Here is a 23,017-nt window from a genome sequence, read left to right on the forward strand (position 1 = left end):
CGTCAGTAGTGTACACAATGGCGTTTAATTTATCACCATTACGTGTTTTTATTATCATTATTATTAATTTTATTGCTGTTGTTGTTGTTGTTGTTGTTGTTATTGGTGTTGTTGTTGTTAGTAGTAGAAGAAGTCAAGCATCGCTGGAACTATCTGATGCTCACTATCCCTGATATCGGACCCCTCCTCCACCCTCTGGAAGAGGCTATCAGCGTCAATTTCATTCCCAAATTAGTGAAACACCTTCACTTTAACCCCAGCAGAAAGATCACTCCTTGCACTACCACCGAGACTGGGAGGTATGGGATTGACCAATCCAGAGGAGATTGCTGCCACCGAACATCAAAACTCAGTTAAGCTCGCGGCAGCCCTCACTGACCACATAATAGCTCAGAACGCAACAGGGGAGGTGGATACCAGTGAAGTAAACAAGATTCGAAGGTCCATTACGACAGATCGACAGCACTTCCAAAGTGATAAGTTGCAGCAACTGTTGCTGCAAGTACCAGAGAATTTGAAAAAAAAAGTAGCTATAGCGCAGGAGGTGGGCGCCTCGAACTGGTTAACTACGTTACCGATAAGGGCAAATGGTTTCAGTCTCAATAAACAAGAATTTACAGATGCCAATGCTCTAAGGTACGGTAGGCCAGTAGAAGGTTTGCCCTCCCAACGCCCGTGTGGCTCTTCCTATGACGTCGCTCACGCCATGGTGTGCAAGAAAGGGGGCTTCATATGCATGAGGCATGACGAAGTAAGGGATCTCACAGCAAATATGTTGAAGTAAATATGTCATGATGTCAGGGTAGAACCGACCCTCCTTCCCTTGGACGGTGAGAATTTCCAACATAGGACTTCAAACACATCCAACGAAGCCCGTGTTGACGTCAGTGCTCGAGGATTCTGGACGCGGGGACAGCGAGCCTTCTTCAACATCAGGATTTTTGATCCCATGGCCGCATGTCACCGTAACTTAGCTCTCGATGCTGCACATAGGAGGAACGAGAACGACAAGATAAGGGCATATGGGGAGAGAATTCAGAACGTTGATCAAGGCAGCTTCACTCCTCTAGTGTTCACAACCTCTGGTGGGATGGGACCAAGCGCAAGATGCTTCTACGCCAGACTCGCGGAGGTGATCTCCGAACAGAAGCAGCAGCCCAGAAGTTATGTCACAGCCTGGATGAGATGTCGACTGTCCTTCTCTCTCCTTAGGTCGGCTTTGTTCTGCCTCAGGGGAACGAGATCATCGGCCCCAAAGCCGACAACAGCTGCAGATATTGACTATGAGGCAACAGTCACCGAATGCCGCATAGATCTGCGGCTCAACTAACTCAACACAGCTAGGATAGCTACTTATGTATTAGGATATTTAATTTTAAGGTAATAAAATGGTGGCGAAGGTGTGGCTATTGGGGGAGGCTGGAGGCGTAGTAGTAGCAGTAGTCGTAATCCTATTTTCACCCATAAATGCCTATTTACTACTAAGTAATCTATTACCACAGAGACAAACTACAATAATTATTTGACTATGTACATTACCCACGTCTTTTCTCTGTATTAGCTGGACCGGAGTGAATTATATACCATCCATTAATACCATCTGTTTAATGACGCCTGAGTAGGAATATTTATGTATAAAGTTGTATCGTAATTACTAACCTTTGACCTGACCCATGTGTGTAGGGCTGTCAGTGTGTGTGTGTGTGTGTGTGTGTGTGTGTGTGTGTGTGAGAGCCAAGGTTAAGTGCTAAAAGGGAAGCAGAAGGCGTGTGGAGGCAGGTGGCGTGTAGAGGCAGGGGGGCAGGGCAGAGGCAGGGGGGCGTGTGAAGCAGGGGGAACAGGGGGGGGATTAACAAGGAGGGGAACATTGTACTGATACTTCGGGATAAAGTTTAACGAGTTTGAAACAGGAATGAATGGGGCCACACCTCTCACTACGCTCTCTAATGTCTTAATGAAGCTCTGTGTGTTAGGTTAGGTTAGGTTAGGGAGGAGCTGTTCTTCATTTGAGCCCCTACGAGACACCTTCAGAACATTGGCCTTATTAATCTAGGTTAGGTTAGGTTAGGTTAGGTTAGGTTAGGGAGGAGCTGTTCTTCATTTGAGCCCCTACGAGACACCTTCAGAACATTGGCCTTATTAATCTAGGTTAGGTTAGGTTAGGTTAGGTTAGGTTAGGTTAGGGAGGATCGTAGCATCATTAATCTACTCACTAGGGAGGGGAGGTGACGTCCTTGTGTGGTGCCAGACCAAACTCGTTAAACTTTGTTACCGAGTGTCACTAAGACGACCATTAACCTCTCAAGATGGAGGGTGAGGCTGGGGTGAAGCCAGGGTGAGGACGGGTTGAGGCAGGGCTGAGGCCGGGGCGAGGCTATGGTGAGGCCGTCTACCCAGGAGGTCATCTATATTACTGTCACAGCTTGGCCTCTCTTCCTATTGTTATCGTGGGCTACCAAAATATATAGCAGTCAGCACTGTGTGTGTGTGTGTGTGTGTGTGTGTGTGTGTATGTGTGTGTATGTGTGTGGTCCCATTTGCTGTTGTTTACTGTACCAATTTCCTGTTACATTCTACAGTGAGGGAAAACTAAAGTAAATTAACGAGAGAAAAAGAGAGAAAGCGATGGACCAAGAGAGAGAGAGAGAGAGAGAGAGAGAGAGAGAGAGAGAGAGAGAGAGCACAATACTACCCTCCCCTAGCAGGAAACACCCCCACCCCCTCTACCCCAGTCATAATAAATCACTCTGGCTGAAATACTCTTCGTTAACAATCAATAGTAAAATAATTGCTTTGTGTTTCATCAGTACAAAATATTTTATTCAACTAAACACTGAACATTAGTGGAGGAAATAATGAACGACTTTGGTATACAGGTGTTCAAAGGTGTTCACAGATATTCACAGGTGTTCACAGGTGTTCAAAGGTGTTCACAGATATTCACAGGTGTTCACAGGTGTTTACAGATGTTCACATATATTCACAGGTGTTCAAAGGTGTTCACAAATGTTCACAAATATCCAAAGGTGTTCAAAGGTGTTCACAGATGTTCACAAATATTCACAGGTGTTCAAAGGTGTTCACAGATGTTCACAAATATTCACAGGTGTTCACAGGTGTTCACAGGTGTTCACAGACTAACAACAACACGGGGAACTCACATTCACAGGTCATTCTACCTTTGTTGTTTACGATTTGCCAGCGAGGATTTTTTCCCAGCGCCCATAAAAGGTTTATTTGCACACGTCCACTTGTTAATGTGTACGTACGGAACACTCATGGAACGTAGGTGTACACAGGCCCTTACACATACTGTACACCAGAGCGGTAACTACTGCAGACGGATGTAAAACTGTGCTCAAGCGTAAACACACACACGCAGACACACACACTCACACACACACTCAGACACACACACGTAGACACACACACTCAGACACACACACACACACACTCAGACACACACCCAGACACACACTCAGACACACACACGCAGACACACACACCAGACACACACACAGACACACACTCAGACACTCCACACACCCAGACACACACCCAGACACACACACACACACACGTCATGACAACCGCTGATCATACACTGTCATAAATATCATCATCATACTCAGCCCATAATGATGTGTTTACCTGTGGGAGCTTTATTAATTACACACACACACACCTGGGTTCTGTCTGTCTGTCTGTCTGTCTGTCTGTTATTTTCATTTTCACACAACACAAAACTACACCACACCACATCAACACAACACAACACAACACAACACAACACAAAACTGGAACTTCAGTTAAAACTCTACGACTACCATTAAAATTTTTCCAGTACAAAATATCTATTTGCTTGTACCTCTTCCTGATGCTACTACTACTACTACTACTACTACTACTACTACTACTACTACTACTACTACTACTACTACAACTTCTTACATATGTAGATGTTGTTGTTGGTAGTGGTGGTGGTGTGGTAGCAGTGGTGATATTTGTGGTGTCGTTGTTTATGTATGTATGTATGTATGTATGTATGTATGTATGTATGCATGAAAGTATGTATGTATGTATGTTCCTTACCGTATAGACAACCGAAGCGTTATTTCAGGGCGTCTTAACTTCACCTCTTAAGTTACCTGTACGTCAGTAACTCAGGTGAATCGTTAATGAGACCTGAGGCTTCTCTCCCGACACTCGACGCTCACCTCCTCACCCAGGTGTGGCAGTGATGTGGGGGATTATATGTTATCCTGACGTATTTAACCTTAATGAGTCTACCTGCTGTGGGGATGAGTCTACCAGGTGTGTGTGTGTGTGGAGAAAGTCTACCCCCCCCACACACTTCCCCTCACACAATAGAGATATAATATTCTTTGAGTCAATTCTTCACTCTCACACACACGAACTTAGTATTCATGGCTCCCGACTCATCACTGGCTGAAAATGTCTCAGGAATTTGTTCACAATTTGAGCCGGCGAGCTAACTACACCTATGAATAAATTGCATGTTGGCCAAATTGATGATTAAGGCGACAATATAATAGTCTGTGTTCATGGTTGACGAGAGGTGGATAGTGGTACAGGTGAAGGTAAAACTGAGACTACACACACACACACACCCACACACACCACACCCACACACACACTCACACACACACACCTGACACACACACACACACAGCCAAACCAATAATCCCCTTGGAAACTACAAGAGTAGGGGTGAGTATCGCAGGCAAAAATGTCGACAAAATAAACCTTTCTATACCTTTATTTCATCAGACAACAAATACGTGAAATATTGGTGGTAGTAGTGGTGGTGGTGGTGGGTGATAGTAGTGGTGGTGGTGGTAGTAGTGGTGGTGGTGGTGGTAGTGGTGGTGGTGGTGGTGGTAGTGGTGGTGGTATTGGTGGTGGTAGTGGTAGTGGTGGTGGTGGTGGTAGTGGTAGTGGTGGTGGTGGTGGTGGTGGTGGTAGTGGTGGTGTACGGTGGTAGTGGCAGTGGTGGTGTGGTAGTGGTAGGTGGTGGTGGTAATGTTGACCTGAGGTTCAGTTCTCCTCCCTTGGTGAAATAGTTTACGTAGAGAAATATTCAAAAAGTGGATTATATTGTTCTCAGCCTGACGACAACCAGGATGTACAGGGTGTCCCAAATGTTTGTACGTATCATCATACAGGGTGTCCCAAATGTTTGTACGTATCCTACAGGGTGTCCCAAATGTTTGTACGTATCCTACAGGGTGTCCCAAATGTTTGTACGTATCCTACAGGGTGTCCCAAATGTTTGTACGTATCCTACAGGGTGTCCCAAATGTTTGTACGTATCCTACAGGGTGTCCCAAATGTTTGTACGTATCCTACCTTTCTGCTTGGATCTTTTGTCTGTCCGTCTGTCTGTCCGTCTGTCTGTCCCCCCAAAAAAGCTGGTCCACTTAAACAAGAAAATAAACAACAGGTCCATAAATGTAAACAATAATACCAATTACCTGTAAAGCATCAATAAAGGTGATCATTAATTCACTATATTTTTATCAACAGAAAAATTACGAAAACTTCCCATATTTTTTTTTTTTAATCTTTTTACTAAATCAAACAACAATAAAATAAATCTGGCCAGGACACGAGGCAGAGACAATCAGATTATTTGTTTTTATTTGTTTCATTCGTTGTTTTTTTTTTGTTCTTGTTATATAAGTTAATGTCATTAGGTTTATGGCGTTTCAGAATATAATATTTTGTGTGCGTCTCTCCTGCCTTGTATGGTGACGCCCTAGTGAGGAATATACACTGACTGACGCCCTAGTGAGGAATATACACTGACTGACGCCCTAGAATATATAACCGGCGCCGGGAATATACACTGACTGACGCCCTAGTAGAATATGCATTGACTGACACTGGTGAGGAATATGCACTGACTGACGCCTAGTGAGGAATATGCATTGACTGACTTCGTGAGAATATACACTGACTGACGCTGAGAATATACGACTGACGCCTGGTGAGAATATACACTGGCTGGCGCTGGTAGGAATATGCACTGACTGACGCCCTAGTGAGGAATATACGCGCGACTGACGCCTGGGAATATGCGCGACTGACGCCCTGAGTGAGAATATACACTGACTGACGCCCTGGTAGGGAATATGCGCACTGACTGACGCCCTAGTGAGGAATATACACTGACTGACGCCCTAGTGAGGAATATACACTGACTGACGCCCTAGTGAGGAATATACACTGACTGACGCCCTAGTGAGGAATATACACTGACTGACGCCCTAGTGAGGAATATACACTGACTGACGCTACTGTGTAATGTGTATAAACAATGTATATAAAAGTATTAATAACGTGTATATACTATAATAATGATGTTTAGGTTAAGTTAGGTGAGTGAGAGAGAGATTTACCCAAGTTAAGGAGATATAAACTGTCTCTCGCTACATGAGGAGAACTCTAGTGCAGGAGTTTACTAAAAGTTACAAGAGGAATGAACCAGTCAAGAGAATTCGACTCGTATAGAAATTTCCTAGTGTTACAGACCAGTGTGTGTGTGTGTGTGTGTGTGTGTGTGTGTGTGTGTGTGTGTGTGTGTGTGTGTGTGTGTGTGTGTGTGTGTGTGTGTGACTCCTTAGGTTAAATTACAGGTGTGAATGGAACGAGTTATTGTATAGACAGACAGACAAAGACAGACTGATAGATAGACACACACACACACACACACACACACACACACACACACACACACACACACACACACTAAGAGTCATCCAGAAAGGTTAAGAGAGACTCACAGTAGCGTGTCATAGGGACTGGCCGTTCAGCACAGTTAGCGAGAGTAATAGCGCGTTAAGTGAAGACATTCAGACCGGGGTAAAGTTCTGTGAGGGGGAGAGAAAGTCTTGTGGTGGGAGTTTTCTGAGTGTAAAGTTTACTCCCCAGGAACTTTTTGAGGTGTGTGGGGGGAGGGAGGGAGGGGTTGCAGGTGTGTGGGGGGTGGGGAAGGTAGGTGTGTGTGGAGGGACAGAAAGGTTACCAGGTGTGTGTGTGTGTACCCTAGTGCAACACACCCTGCCACCACCCTCAGCAACAAACTCTACGTCTCTAGCAACAAACTCTGCCGCCCTAGCAACAAACTCTGCTGCCCCTAGCAATACACCCCGTCACCCCACCCCTAGCAACACACTCTGCCGCCCCCTAGCAACACACCCTGCCACCTCCCCAGCAACACACACCCTGCCACCACCCCTGGTTAACAAACCTGCCGCCCCTAGCAACAAACTCTGCCCCAGCAACAGACCCTGCCACTCACCTCTAGCAAAGCAACACACCCTGCCACCCTTAACAACACACCCTGCCACCCCTAGCAACACACCCTGCCACCCCTCTCTCTCCCTCACCAATGGTCGCGGGTCTGGCCACATCAGTATTCAAATATGATTTTACACCCAGTTGCCAACAGCAGCTTCCCTGGTGGTAATAGTGGTGGTAGTAGTGGTGGTGGTAGTGGTGGTAATATTAGTGATGGTGGTAATGGTAGTGGTGTTGGTTGTGGTGATGATGGTAGTGGTAGTAAGAGTGATGTTGGTAATGGTGGTGGTAATAGTGGTGATAGTAGTCGTGGTTGTAGTAGTGGTAATGGTGGTAGTGGTAATGGTGGTGATATAATGATAGACTAGACAAAACCTCAAGTAAAAAACGTCTAAGTGTATCATGTTAAATTAGACAACACCTGGAGCAAGAGTTAATTAAGTACAGGTGTATCATGTTAAATTAGACAACACCTGTAGCAAGAGTTAATTAAGTACAGGTGTATCATGTTAAATTAGACAACACCTGGAGCAAGAGTTAATTAAGTACAGGTGTATCATGTTAAATTAGACAACACCTGTAGCAAGAGTTAATTAAGTACAGGTGTATCATGTTAAATTAGACAACACCTGGAGCAAGAGTTAATTAAGTACAGGTGTATCATGTTAAATTAGACAACACCTGGAGCAAGAGTTAATTAAGTACAGGTGTATCATGTTAAATTAGACAACACCTGTAGCAAGAGTTAATTAAGTACACCTGTAGCAAGAATTAATTGTGTTTTCTTTTCAACAGATTCTTCACAAGTTCAAGATGAGACGAGTGGTGACCCTGGCCTCCCTCTTGTTGCTGCTAGCTGGGATGCTGCCACTGTTAGGTGAGTCTCTCTGTCTCTCTGTCTCTCTGTCTCTCTGTCTCTCTGTCTCTCTGTCTGTCTCTCTGTCTGTCTTTATCCCCGTCTCTGTATGAAGCTGTAGTAGGTACTGTAGTGTGATGGATAGAAGGAGGGAAGGAGGGAGAGAAGGAGGAGGGAAGGAGGGAGGGCCAGTCAGAGCGTGAGGTAATGAAAGGATTTGAAGGGTGGGAGGAGGGAGAGAGGAGGAGGGAGGAGGGAGGGAGGAGGGAGGAGAGAGAGAGAGAGAGAGAGAGGGGGAGGGAGGAGAGAGGAGGGAGGGAGGAGGAAGGAGGAGGAGGGAGGAGGGAAAGGGAGGGAGGGGGGAAGGAAGGGAGGGAGGGAGGGAGGGAGGGAGGAAGGAAGGAAGGAAGGGAGGGAGTTTACACAAGCACTGGATAATATTACAAGGATATGACGTCACACACTACTGGGTTACACACACACACCTGTCTATATTATTATTTATGTACACACTCATATATAACAGTCATGAACGTATATAAATATGTACACATGAAGGGTTAGTATCCATGACTGTATTCATGTCGATATCACTTGTGACTGTTCATGTATGTATGTATGTATGTATGTATGTATGTATGTATGTATGTATGTAATAGACAATACAGTAGTTTAAGTACATTCCTACAGGAGTTATGTAGGTGATTTTTATAGATGAGTGACCTACTTATTGACGAGGCGAGATGTCTGTCTGTAACTGTCTGTGTGAGGTGAATTAACCAGTTCATTACCTGTTTATTAGGACAGGTGAGCGGCGTTACCTGGACTACACACCCTCTCTCTCTTCCCCTCCCCCCCCACCTGTCACACACCTGTCATACACCTTACCTCCCACCTGTCACACACCTGTCACACACCTTACCACACACCTGTCACACACCTTACCACACACCTGTCACACACCTTACCACACACCTGTCACACACCTTACCTATTACCACTAACTATATTTTTTTTCACAAGTTCCCAAATCGAAAACAACATTATATACGGGTTGATTATTTTATTCGAGAACTTTAAATAATTCCCATAGACTAAAAACTAAGTAAGTTACGAACCTACAGACTTTACGTCAGTGTTGTCTAATGATACAGAAAGACGTGACATAATCCACATAATTATATATTATACTATTTACGTGTTTAATTATACCACTAACACTATTATCTAACACCTTATAAGTAATATAAGTAACTATATACAATGTTGAAGTGAGAACACGAACACAGTGACAACAAACACAATAAATTAGAAAATATTTTACTGTTCTTAGGTGAGTTTATTGTCCACTTTCACCGCAGTGTTGCCACATAATACTTCATAGTTACAGCTACTACTACTACTACTACTACTACTACTACTACTACTACTACTACTACTACTACTACTACTACAACAACAACAGCAAAACAACAACAATGCAGTTCTCGTTTTCTATGTAATACAAGACTTAGGGGAGACTCAAAAATCTTTAAAAAATGATTCCAGAGGCTGCGAGGGGTTTTAAGCTTCTCTGAGATGAAGAGCTCCCAGCTGACGTGGCTGAGACCTGTGTTGTGAGATGAGAGGATCTGAGAAGTAATTAAATCGCAATGACCTTGTTGCTGGGAGGGGAAACTAGTTCTGTCTGTCTGTCTGTCTGTCTGTGTCTCCCCTGTCTATTCGATCTGTCTGTCTGTCTAAAGATGAATGTTTGGGACAGTAGACATATGCATACAGATTGTGGGATGGTGATTAGCATATGTAGATTGTGGGAAAGTTGGGTGTGTGAGTGTGGGACAGGAGGAGGAAGGGAGGGAGAGTTGCGTGTGAGGGAGAGAGGAAGGGAGGGAGGGAGAGTTGCGTGTGAGGGAGAGATGAAGGGAGGGAGGGAGGGAGAGTTACGTGTGAAGTAGGAAGAAAGGGAAGAAGAGGAGAAGAGAGAGAAAGGAAGGAAGGAAAGATGGAAGGAGAGGGAGAAGAAAGGGAGGGAGAATTACATGCGGGAGTGTGAGGAAGAAAGGGAGAGAGGAAGGGAGGGAAGGGAGAGAAGCGTGGTAGAGCTGACGTCATGATATTGCCAAACTTTTCCGTTCTCAACCAACAATAAATAAGCCCGTACTCCCTGCCTTAACGTTCACTAATGTAATCCCATCCTTTAAATATAACCATTACCTAAAATAAACTCAATCCTTAAAATGTAATCACTCCCGTTGATGTAATAAGGAAATTAATGTGATTAATTCTCTTAATACCTTAAATAAACCCCCCTAAAGTGTTGTAGCTCCTTTAAATTATTTACTTACCTTTAAATTATACCTTAAATTCCTTTCCCAACCTTAAGCATTAATGTGTAACTACAACCTACACGGCCTTCCTCCGGTTACTATTTCAAGACCAAGATGCCAGCCCTCACTTCAGCGCTGGAAGGAGTATTACTATTCCCAGCTGCAGCCAAACACCGTAGTGGATTGCCTAACTCTTCACGGGTTTCCTCCCTACCAACCTGCAGCTGGACTACCATCCCTTATCGAGGTCGTCCCGTCCATCAACCAGATGAAAAATAACAAAGCCACGAGACCTCAGGGTTGCCCAGCTGACCTAATTAAACCACGACGATCCCTGATGACTAGCCACTTTCAGGAAGATGTTTTCCCTGAACCTCAAACACGATGTTGTCAGCATGTATACGAATGAGGGAGACAGGCCAGATTGTAACTACTACCCTGGGATCTCGCTTCTGTCCATAGCTGGCTAGATTATCGCCTCGGTCCATCTGTACGGACTGATATATGACGAGGAAACTTTATCCGAGTCAGGGCGTCCTGTAGAAACTCTCACAGCACCTTTGTTGCCCTCTAGAGAAAGAAAAAATCAATAGTGAACAGCGCCGTGACCTCTAAATGACCTATATTGACCTTATTCAAGTTTAATTGTTCTTATTGCCTACCCAAATTCATCACCACCATAAGGCAACTCCTCGTTGGCATAATATCACCCAGTCTGAGTTCTACTTCATGGTCCAAACAGCTCGAGGTTAAGACAAGGATGTGTACAAGCACCAACTCTTTTTTTTCTTGTTTTTCAATTTCGTGATTGTCTTCCTCATCCACGCCCTTCATCCACTCCCAGACAACTGTATATCCTCCCTTAATTACGGCTCTCTCACCTTTACACCCCTTCCCCCACACAATGACAGCCAAGGCAAAGGCCACAGAGACATACACTGCGTCTCTGTGTTTTTTCTGCTTCAGGTCATACATCTAACTCCCTTCTGGATGATGACGAAGGAAGACCTGTGTAACAAAGGGTTGTGTGCCCAGGACTCGACTTAATTACGGGTAGTTATGTAACCAGGACTTCTTCAGCTGTCTGGGGGAGCTCAGGGGGATACTGACGATAATGAGTCTGCTCAGAGGCGCTTGTAGGGGCCTTCACATCTTGTTATGCTTTATACCTTCAGGGAGGATGTGTGTGTGTGTGTGTGTGTGTACATGTATGTTTTCCTGCACCTCCTCAATCCTTTCTTCTTCCTTAGTCCTCTTCTCTCCTCCTCTCCTTTCCTTCCCTTCCTCCTCCTCCTCTCTCTCTCTCTCTCTCTCTCTCCACCCTCCCTCCTCCCTCCTCCTCCTTCATACTTCTGTTCCCCTTTCCTTCCTCTTCCCACACACACACACACACACACACACACACCTCTGCTCTGTGGTGAAGGTGTTGGTGGTGGCGTGTCTTGTGGTTTAGTGGTAGTGTTTTTTTAGTTGCTCTGGCTGGTCAGGTTGGGGAATACCTGTGCGGCTGGCTGGTCGGGTCGGGGAATACCTGGCTGGCTGGTCGGGTCTGGGGAATACCCTGGCTGGTCAGGTCGGGGAACACCTGGCTGGCTGGTCGGGTCAGGGAACATCTGGCTGGCTGGTCTGGGGAATCAGGTTGGGAATACCTGGCTGGCTGGTCGGGTCGGGGAATACCTGGCTGGCTGGTCGGGTCAGGGAATACCTGGCTTGGTCGGGTCGGGGAATACCTGGCTGGCTGGTCGGGTCGGGAATACCTGGCTGGTCAGGTCAGGGAATCCTGGCTGGCTGGTCTCGTTGTGGAGGTGTGTGTTGATGTGGCTTGACCACCACCACGCAATCAGCCACTCTCTTCACCCTCTTCTCCCCCTCCCCCCTCCCCCCCTCCTCCCCTCTCCCTTCGTGGTCTCTGGAGACGTATGTGTTTTTCTGACGTTGTTTTGCTAGAGGAAAAATCTGAGGTGATGTGTGTGTGTGTGTGTGTGTGTGTGTGTGTGTGTGTGTGTGTGTGTGTGTGTGTGTGTGTGTGTGTGTGTGTGTGTGTGTGACTCTGAACTTTTTCTGTCTGTATGAGGTGTGGTCCTCTCTCTCTCTCCCTCGATTTTTGTCTCACGTTCCCTTCCCTCAGGTGTGCTCTGAGGGGGGTGAGGGTAGGGGGTGAGAAGGGTAGAGAGGAGGGTTGAGGTAGAGAGGGGGGTGAGAGAGGGATAGAGGGAGGAGGAGAGGTGGGGAGGGTCAGGAGGTATACCACAGGCACTAAACAGAGAGTACAGGCTGATGGACGATACAGGTATGAAAGATTATGATTTACCTGTCCATCCATCCATCCATCCCATCCATCCATCCATCCACCCCATCCATCCATCCATCCATCAACTAACATCCTCGCAGGCAGAATGGAGTTGTATACGGGTGATTGAGGAAGACCCGTGGTGAGGGCTCGTGTGTGGGTCTTGTGGTCGTGTATTTCTTAAAACAAGGTTTGATATTCCAGAGAGAGTTATTTTTATTTCTGGGGAGGGAAGGTGTGTGTGGTGTGTGTGGGTGTGTGGGGTGTGTGTGTGTGTGTGTTGCAGTATCTTGTGGAACTACCTGTCCTTCTTCCCTTCACATACCTACACACACACACACATACACACACACACACACACACACACACACACACACACACACTTAGCCTACACAGTCTACAAAGTGAAATCTTCAATCTCTCCAACAGGACAGAGTAATTGGAGGCAGTATGTTGGCGGGTAACTCAGGCTCACATAGTGTCCCAGTCGAGACAGGACTGGGTCGAGGAGACAACAAACACCTTAGGACTCATACATATGCCGTCACTCATAGCTACATTCACTCACCACACACAGTTACTGCGATTCTCCACACACATATATCTGTAGTCTTTTACATACATCTACCGTCACTCACACATACCTACCATCACCTACATACCTACAATCACTCACACACATACCGTCACTCACATACCTACCATCACCTACATACCTACAATCACTCACACATACCGTACTCATACACCACTCCACACACTCACCCACACCATCACCACACACTCACACATACCGTCACTCCACATACTACCATCACCTACCTACAATCACTCACTACATCACTCCCACATACCTACCATCCACATACCTACAATCACCACATACCACTCACACATACCTACCGTCACTCAACCACGACCCGGGAGGAGAAGTGACCTAACTTTAGCTGAAATAGTTGAAGAAAGAAAAGATCTCTCATCTCTTTCTCAACAGCTCAGAGATACAGAGAATGAAACCCCTTTGTTAGAGAGACATAAGAAGAGGTCTCTGGGAGTAAGTTCTCTCAGGGCCAGTCTCTTTGTCTCCCTATCTCCCTAAAAGCGGCGCTAAGTATAGATCAAAGTCGATCCCAAACACTCACTCATGGGAAGGTCAAGAATAGCGTCCTGGGTCGTCAGAAGAAAGGAAGGAAGGAAGGAAGGGAGGGAGGGGAGGAAGGAGGAGGGAGGAAGGAGGACGGAAGGAAGGAGGAAGAAAAGAAGAAAGGAAGAAAGGGGAGGGAGGAAGGAAAGAAGGAAGGAAGGAAAGAAAGAAGGAAGGAAGGAAGGAAAGAAGAAGGAAGGAAGGAAGGAAGGAAAAACGTGATAGAAAGCAGCATAAACATCACCTCAAGACCAAACACTCAACAGGATGAGGAAGGAATGTCTCTACTTCACATCATCTTGAAAGTGAAGCTACCAGGAACTGCATCACTTCCTTCCTTCCTTCCTTCCTTCCTTCCTTCCTTCTGACGACTGTAAACACACTCCCAACACCGCCTTTTCCCCCTCTAGATGACCCAGCCACTATTTTGGTCGCTTATACTCCATTGACACAGCCCCTGAAAACCTTGGAGGGATACTGACGATCGGCTCCAGACATCCCCTCTATAACGACGTGTTACTTACGTTACTTATTCACCTGACGTCATCTGGTGCTCCTTATAATCTCTCGTTACTTATACTGTATCAAAATATCCTACCTGGTGATCGAAAAGTCCCTGTGTACCTGGGTTAATTAGACACTATACCTGTTTGTTGTTATACCTGTGTTATTACATAGAGTAACTGAGTAATGGTGAGTTTTAATAGTGAAGATGAGTGAAATAAGTGATAAATGAGAGTGAGTGATAGTGAATGGGATAATAATAGTGATGAGTAAGAATAATAGTGACTTGTAGTGATGGTGAGCAATGAAAATGATCTCTTTTTGAATGTGTGTGTGTGTGTGTGTGTGTGTGTGTGTGTCTGTACCTGCCTGCTCGCCTCCGTGTCTGTACGTATCTGTGTGTCCGTCTGCCTCCGTGTCTGTGGTTTACAGCCAATAACAGACACAACAGACTCGCCGTTCCCTCCCTGGCCACAACTGCGGCCAAACAACTTCCCCCTTCAACTTGTGGATGCAGCCCGAGTTGCCTACATTGCAAACCCGTCCTGTGTCCCTCTGCTCGCTGGCTGTGTTGTGTTGTCCCTCTGTTAGCTGTGTCTCTGTTAGCTGTGTCTGTGAGCTGTGCCTCTGTTAGCTGTGGTCTGTGTCCCTCTGTTACCTGTCTATTTACCTGTTTGTTACCTGTCTGTTACCTGTCTCTACTACCTGTCTCTAGAGATATAATTTCATCACAAGGTATTCTACTCTCTCTCTCTCTCTCTCTCTCCCTCTGTCTTTTACCATGAGAGAGAGAGAGAGAGAGAGAGAGAGATTCGGGGTTGGCAGATAACTTTTTTAAATTCATAATTCCAAGAAAAGTCGAGAAAGTTGGGGTAGGGTGGGGTGGGGTGGGGTGTGGTGGGGGTGAAGATGAGGGTAGAGTAGAATGATATAATCTGAAGATAAACCAAAGAAAAAGTATAAAATAACACAAACTAAACAAAACATTTACAACACCACCTCCACCCCCCTCAAGATATATCAACAAACCGCTATATTGGAACATAAAACAAATCCTTAAACCAAAAATATCCGAGAAAAGGAAAAAAATATATATAAAAACAATACCATTATGTAAAGACTCCCAGGAGAAAAAAAATGACTTCAAATTTCACCGCCATTTGCCGAGGGTATATGATTGTGAGGGGCCCTGAGTGAGCCGCCTTCCAGACATGGGAGGTACACAATCAGACACATTTCATATCTTACACAATCCCATCTTGCCGGTAAGAGAGGAAACTGTGTCGATTTTTGAGAGGGGGGAGGAGTGGAGGGGAGGGGAGATGATGGAGAGGGGTTTTGACGACAACGATCAGTAGCATCTCGGAATGGGAGTGGTGTTGTGTGGTTGGTGGTGGCCAAAACCTAACCAAACCTAACCTAACCTAACCAACCCTCTAGCGTCAAATACAACGTAAATAAATGAATGTTGACAAAAAAAAAACCCAGAAAATACTTTAAATAAATAAACTATCCAATAAATTTTATCTCCTGTTACATTATAATTATTGTTAGAGATGCGACCTACATTAATGTCCTTAATTGAACACGTCACATTGTATAGCCTTTTGTTATTGTTTATGTTTGTCAGCTGAGAGAGAGAGAGAGAGAGAGAGAGAGAGAGAGAGAGAGAGAGAGAGAGAGAGAGAGAGAGAGAGAGAGAGACACACAAATTAACTATAAAACCTGATAAATATTTCACATTGGTTGGAGAGAGACTTGTGTTGTAGTCTTGTCTGTGGGGTCATGTAGTGCTGATGCTCTTGTGGTGTTAGTGAGAACGACACACACACACACACACACACACACACACACACAGTGACGATCAGAGGGACAGTATTAGGGCCAATGTACCGAGTGTCTCTTAATCGTTAGTTTATAATGACATTGTGGACCTTAGCTGCTTCCTGTACGTGGCCCAAAGCTCAAAGGTTAAATTCATGTCATTCAGGTCACAGTTCCGATACTATATAATCCCCTGGAAAACGAAATTATAGCTAGTTCAGTGATTATACCATTTACCTCATTAACCTACTGCTATAACTCACGTCCAGGTGTATTAGTTAACTCATTAATATAACTCTTCAACAACTCAACACATTCTGGGACAAACTGTTGGATTTGTCAACTAATGTCAAGAGAATATTTGGCTTATAATATTGAGTCCATTTTACTGTACTCAATATTTGGCCTCTGAAGTACTCATTAGTTGTCATCTGAAGCAATCCATTAGGACCCCTGAAGCAACCCATTAGGACCTCTGAAGCAACCCACTAGGACCTCTGAAGTAACCCATTAGTCCTCTGAAGCAACCCATTAGGACCTCTGAAGCAACCCATTAGACCTCTGAAGCAACCCATTAGACCTCTGAAGCAACCCATTAGACCTCTGAAGCAACCCATTAGGACGGACCCCTGAAGCAACCCATTAGACTCCTGAAGCAGCCCATTAGGACAGACCCCTGAAGCAACCCATTAGACCCCTGAAGCAACCCATTAGACCCCTGAAGCACCCATTAACGGACCCCATTAGGAGTTTTTAGTGCGGTAGTAAGGCCAAATGTACACACGGACGAGTCAATTCCATAAATAAATTACCGGGCAGGTGTTTTACACTTATTAGACCATTAATTAAGTCACCAACAGGTAAATTAATTAGTAAAAAAAGTAATTAGGATGTAAATTATATATCACGTGGCTGAGTAATGAGGTAAATAGGGTGTAGAGATTGGCTCTGTCTGTCTGTGTCTGTCTGTCTGTCTGTCTGTCTGTGTCTGTCTGTCTGTCTGTCTGTCTGTCTGTCTGTCTGTCTGTCTGTCTGTCTTTCTACCTCACAATCACTAAACACATAGAAGAATGGGAAGCAATAACTTTCTCTGGCATTTACCACAACACAACACAATACAAAACAACAACACCACACAGCACTATAACACAACACAACAACACAACACAACAACAACACTATAACACAACACAACAACATGTTTTCAAGGCTGAGCTCTCTGAAGTGGTAACAGGATAAACCTACAACAACTACATCAGGTCTTTGGGTAATGGTCGTCTTGTCCCCCTCCACCGCTGCGTGTCTGATCAGTAGGGACTCCCTGGGTGACCTCCTCCTCTTGGGTGCACAGAGCCACGTCGTGTTGGGGGGAGATGTGAGGGTGTTAGTGGTATGTTCTCTCCTTGTTATATACTTTGGTGTTGTTGTCTGTGATGAGGCTAAGCAGATGAGTCTTGTTGTGACGCAGGAAGCCTCTCTAGTTTGTCAGGGGGTTTGGTAGGTTTTTGGCATTTATCAGGGGGTTAGGTAGGTTCCTGGCATCAATCAGGGGGTTAGGTAGGTTCCTGGCATTTATCAGGGGGTTAGGTAGGTTCCTGGCATTTGTCAGGGGTTAGGTAGAGTTCCTGGCATCTGTCAGGGTTTGAAGCAGGTTCTGGCATTTATCAGGGGGGATTAGGTGGGTTCTGGCATCAGGGGGGGTTGGGTAGGTTCTGGCATCTATCAGGGGTTAGGTAGGTTTTGGCATCCTCCAGGGGTTGGTAGGTTCCTGGCATATCAGGGGTTGGAGACCAGGTTCCTGGCATCCTATCAGGGGGTTGGGTAGGTTCTGGCATCTATCAGGGGTTAGGTGGGTTCTGGCATCTATCAGGGTTGGTAGGTTCCTGCTTTGTCTATCAGGGGTTAGGTGGTTCTGGTATCAGGGGTTAAGGTGGGTTCTAATCTATCAGGGGGGTTAGTAGCCTGGCATTTATCAGGGGGTTAGGTAGGCTCCTGGCATCTGTCAGGGGGTTAGGTAGGCTCCTGGCATCTGTCAGGGGGTTAGGTAGGTCCCTGTCACCTATCAGGGAGCTGTGGTAGGAATGTGGTACTGTGGTAGGTTCCTGGCACTCTCCTTCAGATTCCTTCCTCCTGTAGGACTTTCACCCTCTGACTTGTGACTCGACTGTCAATACACATCAGACACAGCGTCATTTCTTTTATACGTGGCGGGGCAGAGTGCACTTCGGGGTGATGGTATTCTCTTGGGGTAGACAACACGGGTCTTTGATGTAGGTGAGTTTAGGTTTGGTTTGGTTTGGTTAGGATAGATTAGGTTAGGTTAGGATAGTGTCTCGACCAGTGGTGTACTATCTATGACGATAACTTCTGCCTCTGATTCTGCTTGGTCCTGATTGGTCCTGATTGGTTATGACTGGTTCTGCCTGGGTTGCTTCTGGTTCTGACTGATTCTCCCTTTGATTCTCCCTCTGGGTCTGACTGGTACTGCCTTTAGTATCGTCACATCAACTTCAAATATTCCAACCAACAGAGAGTTCTTACCTGTGTAGCGTCTCCTGTTGCTACTGACTAAGGCGGATTCTGACAGGTTCTCATGTTGGAACAATTCATGAACGTCTGTCTGTCTGAAGAGTCCAGAGCAAAGGTGATAGTTGTCCTCACCTGGTGCTGCAAGGTGATAGTTGTCCTCACCTGGTGCTGCAAGGTGATAGTTGTCCTCACCTGGTTGCTGCAAGATGGTGGTTGTCCTCACCATCATCAACAGTGAGAGAGGAGGAAAGTTTCTGTGTTCTCTCACCAGACGAACACACGCTGAGGGGCAGCTGGGGAAAAAACCCTCACTTTATTTATTTTCTCTCTCTCTCTCTCTCTCTCTCTCTCTCTCTCTCTCTCTCTCTCTCTCTCTCTTATGTATATATATATGAATATTCATACGATTCTCCTAATGCCAATTATTAATGTATTCATATCACACAGAACACTCACGGAATGATGTCACCTTTTGGTAGAAATATTGTGTAACTTAATGATGATGACGATGATGATGATGATGACGATGATGATGACGATGACGATGATGATGATGTTATAGTTACAATATTATACTAAATAAGGGTTTCATAGCTATACATATACTCAATGTTAACTCACACTCACATACACATCGATATAACGGATTTCCCTCCATTCAGTCCGTTAAATAGAGGTATTTTACTGTATTCTTGCCTGTATCATGAAGCACTCTGTACGCCCACAGGTGGTGCGTGGGCGTGTGAGCCGGAACAGCTGGTTCAGGGATGCCGGATTGACGATGGGGCGTGTGTCTGTGGTCTTGGTTGTGACACCTCTTTCCGCTACTCCACCCGCGACCAGTGTCAGACGGCCCTAAAGGTGAGTGTCACATGGCCCTCAGATGGCCCTTGAGGTGAATGTCACATGGCCCTCAGATGGCCCTTGAGGTGAGTGTCACATGGCCCTCAGATGGCCCTTGAGGTGAGTGTCACATGGCCCTCAGATGGCCCTTGAGGTGAGTGTCATGGCCTCAGATGGCCTTGAGGTGGAAGTGTCACATGGCCCTCAGATGGCCCTTGAGGTGAATGTCACATGGCCCTCAGATGGCCCTTGAGGTGAGTGTCACATGGCCCTCAGATGGCCCTTGAGGTGAGTGTCACATGGCCCTCAGATGGCCCTTGAGGTGAGTGTCACATGGATCTTAAATGGTCCTTAAGGTTAGTGTCACGGCCCTTAGATGGCCCTTGAGGTGAGTGTCAGATGGCCCTTACATGATCCTCAGCCCTTAAGGTATGTGTCAGATGGCCCTTACATGACCCTCAGATAGCCCTTAAGGTATGTGTCAGATGGCCCTCAAGGGAAATGTTAGATGGCCCCCAGATAGCCCTTAAGGTGAGTATCAGATGGCCCTCAAGTGGAGTGTCAAATGGCCCTCAAGGGAAATGTTAGACAGCCCTCAAGTTGTTGTTGTTGTTGTTGTTGATCCTGATGGGTCATTAAACTTCAGCTCCACAACTTTTTGATTTCTTGCAACAAATAACTTCAGTTGATCAAAAAATACCTAGACATCACAGAGCCACCCACCCACCCCTTACCACCCTCCACCAAACCACCACCCCACCCACCACCAGCCCACCCCACCAACCCACACACCCACAGCCACCCCCATACCAGCCAAACCCCACCCCTACCACCCACCCACCTACCACCACCCCACCCCACCCCACCCCACCCCAACACATCCCAATAAAATGCAATATCAACAACTTCTTTTTCTTGGTAATATTTCCAGTTTTTCTTCACATATCTCAACTGAGGTTATGTCTTAGGTCAGAGTAAACACCACGATCTAGACACGTTCTGTTCCTGAATGCAATTGATTTGTGTTCCGGGTAGGTTAGGTTAGAGGTTTAAATTAGGTTAGATAAGGTTAGGTTAGGGCGAGGGTAGATTAAAGTTAGGTTTGTGGTAGGATAGTTTAGGTTAGGTTAGATTGGGGTTATGTTAGGTTAGGTTAGGTTAGGGTTATGTTAGGTTAGGTTAGATTGGGGTTATGTTAGGTTAGGATAGATTGGGGTTATGTTAGGTTAGGATAGATTGGGGTTATGTTAGGTTAGGATAGATTGGGGTTATGTTAGGTTAGGATAGATTGGGGTTATGTTAGGTTAGGCTAGATTAGTCTTGACTAGATTATGTTAGAATACGTTAGATTAGATTAGATTAGATTAGATTACATTTCATTACATTTCATTACATTACATTAGGTTGGATTAGGTTAGGTTATAATGATAGATTATTTTAACCTCTCCTCCGTCTATGATAACCCAACACGGTCAACTTAATTACTCCCAACAGTCCAACTTTGAGTGCTGGCATTTCCCTAATGTGTAACTTATGCGCAGCAAAGTTTGGGGGGGAGCCTTCACCTGACGCAAGAACGAAGGAAAACTAATTTATCTCCAGGGCCGGTGATGGCAGGGCGGGGGAAGACGGGAGGGGGAAGAGAGGAGGAGGAGGAGATGTAATATTGTGTGTGGCGAATGATGTGTGTAAAAGAGAAAGTATAATTCAGGGAGATGGTAGTAGGGAGAGGGAAGGAGAAGAAGAAGAGGAAGAGGAGATGGAAGGATAGGGTGAAAAATGCACTAAAGAGGGAGAGAGGAATGAGATGGAATGGTGAAAGTGTAAGAGAACAGTACGTGGTGGTGGTGGTGTGATGGTGGTGGTGATGGTGGTGGTGGTGATGATGGTGGTGATGGTGATGGTGGTGGTGATGATAAAGATGATGTCTGGAAAATGACAGAAAAGTGCTGAAAGAACACACACACACACACACACACACACACACACACACACACACATAACCTACCTGTAATTACACACCTTTACATCCATTAACTAACAATTTGGGACTTACCTTTAAAAAAAAAAATAAATAAATAAAATAAATAAAAGGTAATGCTTGGACACCGCCTGGATGTCTTCACCTATAGTCGAACACCCGATGTAACCCCTGAACGTGTGTGTGTGTGTGTGTGTGTGTGTGTGTGTGTGTGTGTGTGTGTGTGTGTGTGTGTGTGTGTGTGTGTGGTGTGTGTCGTCATCCCCCTCCTCCTAATAGGCTTAAGTGGGCCATTGGCGAAAATTTCATCCGATTGAAATGGCCCTAAAATGAACCAGTTTCATTCGCTGCGTGACTATTATCGAACCCCGTCTGAGAATCTGAGAATCTGGGAGGTGGGGGTGGGGGAGGGAGGGTGGGGTGGTGGGGAGAGAGTGGGGAGAAGGAAGAGGATGGGCAGAAGAGGAGAGTGAAAGGAGGAGGGGGGAGGGATTAGTGGAAGTGGGGGGGGTAGAGTTGGGGGCGGGGTGGGGAGGTTAGTGGAGGGGGGGTTGGAGTTGGGGGCGGGGTGGGGGGGGTTAGGTTAGGTGGGGGCAGGGGTGGGGGAGGGGTTGTGTGGATTCTCGTGATCACTGAGTTCATTAGTCAACAAAATCATTATTATTTTTAACGAACGAATCAGTATTGTTAATGAGGCGTAAAAACAAACAAACAAACAAACAAACAAAGACTCACCTGTTTATAATAATAATGCGTAAATATTTAGAGAAGGCTGAGTGTAAACCTGGTCATTAACCTGGTAAGATTTTTATTGTCATTTTTCGCTTCTGAAACAGTGTGAAGCCTCCATTTAACGGACGACATGGAGAGAAAATTCCGTTAATTCCGTTATATGGAGGGTCTATTAAGGTGTATATAGAGATGAAAAGCCATTATATCGAGGGTCCGTTAGATGTGAATTTCCCTATAACGGATTATATTATAGAAGTTCGTTATATAGAGGTTTTACTGTAGTGTAAACTCTTGCTCACAGTTGGGGAAAAATGGATAGTATTTTCCGTTGGCACAAAAGCTTATCGGAGCGGACTGGGAATTGTAAATACGAGGAAAATTAGCAAAAAGCAGAATTGTGTTTGGAAGAGAGACACGTTCACTCTTGCCGCAAAAAAACACCAAAGTCTAAAAAAAAAAAAAAAGAAACGTGATAAAAAAAACGTGAAAAGGCTTAGAATATTAATTAATTAACTAAAGATTTATATAACGAGACTTGTTTCATTTGTTTTTATTTTGTTTTTAATTTAAACTCGAATGTTCTTTGTTGTGATGTTAGCAGTAAACTCATAAAAAATTTACGTGTAGGAAAGGATAAATATTTTTTTTTTATTCGGGAAACTCA

At 45.3% G+C, this 23,017-nt stretch overlaps 1 protein-coding gene across 1 annotated transcript in view; it reads left to right on the forward strand.

Moving 5' to 3' along the window:
• The window catches only part of LOC121863084 (protein crumbs homolog 2-like), a 55,142-nt gene that overhangs the window by 24,711 nt on the left and 7,414 nt on the right, over positions 1-23,017 (forward strand). Inside the window, exons 2-3 of the mRNA XM_042361583.1 lie at positions 8,119-8,200; positions 19,525-19,658. Of these exons, the coding sequence (XP_042217517.1) occupies positions 8,137-8,200; positions 19,525-19,658 (198 nt within the window). The 5' untranslated portion in view covers positions 8,119-8,136. The remainder of the gene's footprint in view (positions 1-8,118; positions 8,201-19,524; positions 19,659-23,017) is intronic.

Source organism: Homarus americanus, unplaced genomic scaffold (genome assembly GCF_018991925.1).
Source record: "Homarus americanus isolate GMGI-L3 unplaced genomic scaffold, GMGI_Hamer_2.0 scaffold54679, whole genome shotgun sequence".
Lineage (NCBI taxonomy): Eukaryota > Metazoa > Arthropoda > Malacostraca > Decapoda > Nephropidae > Homarus > Homarus americanus.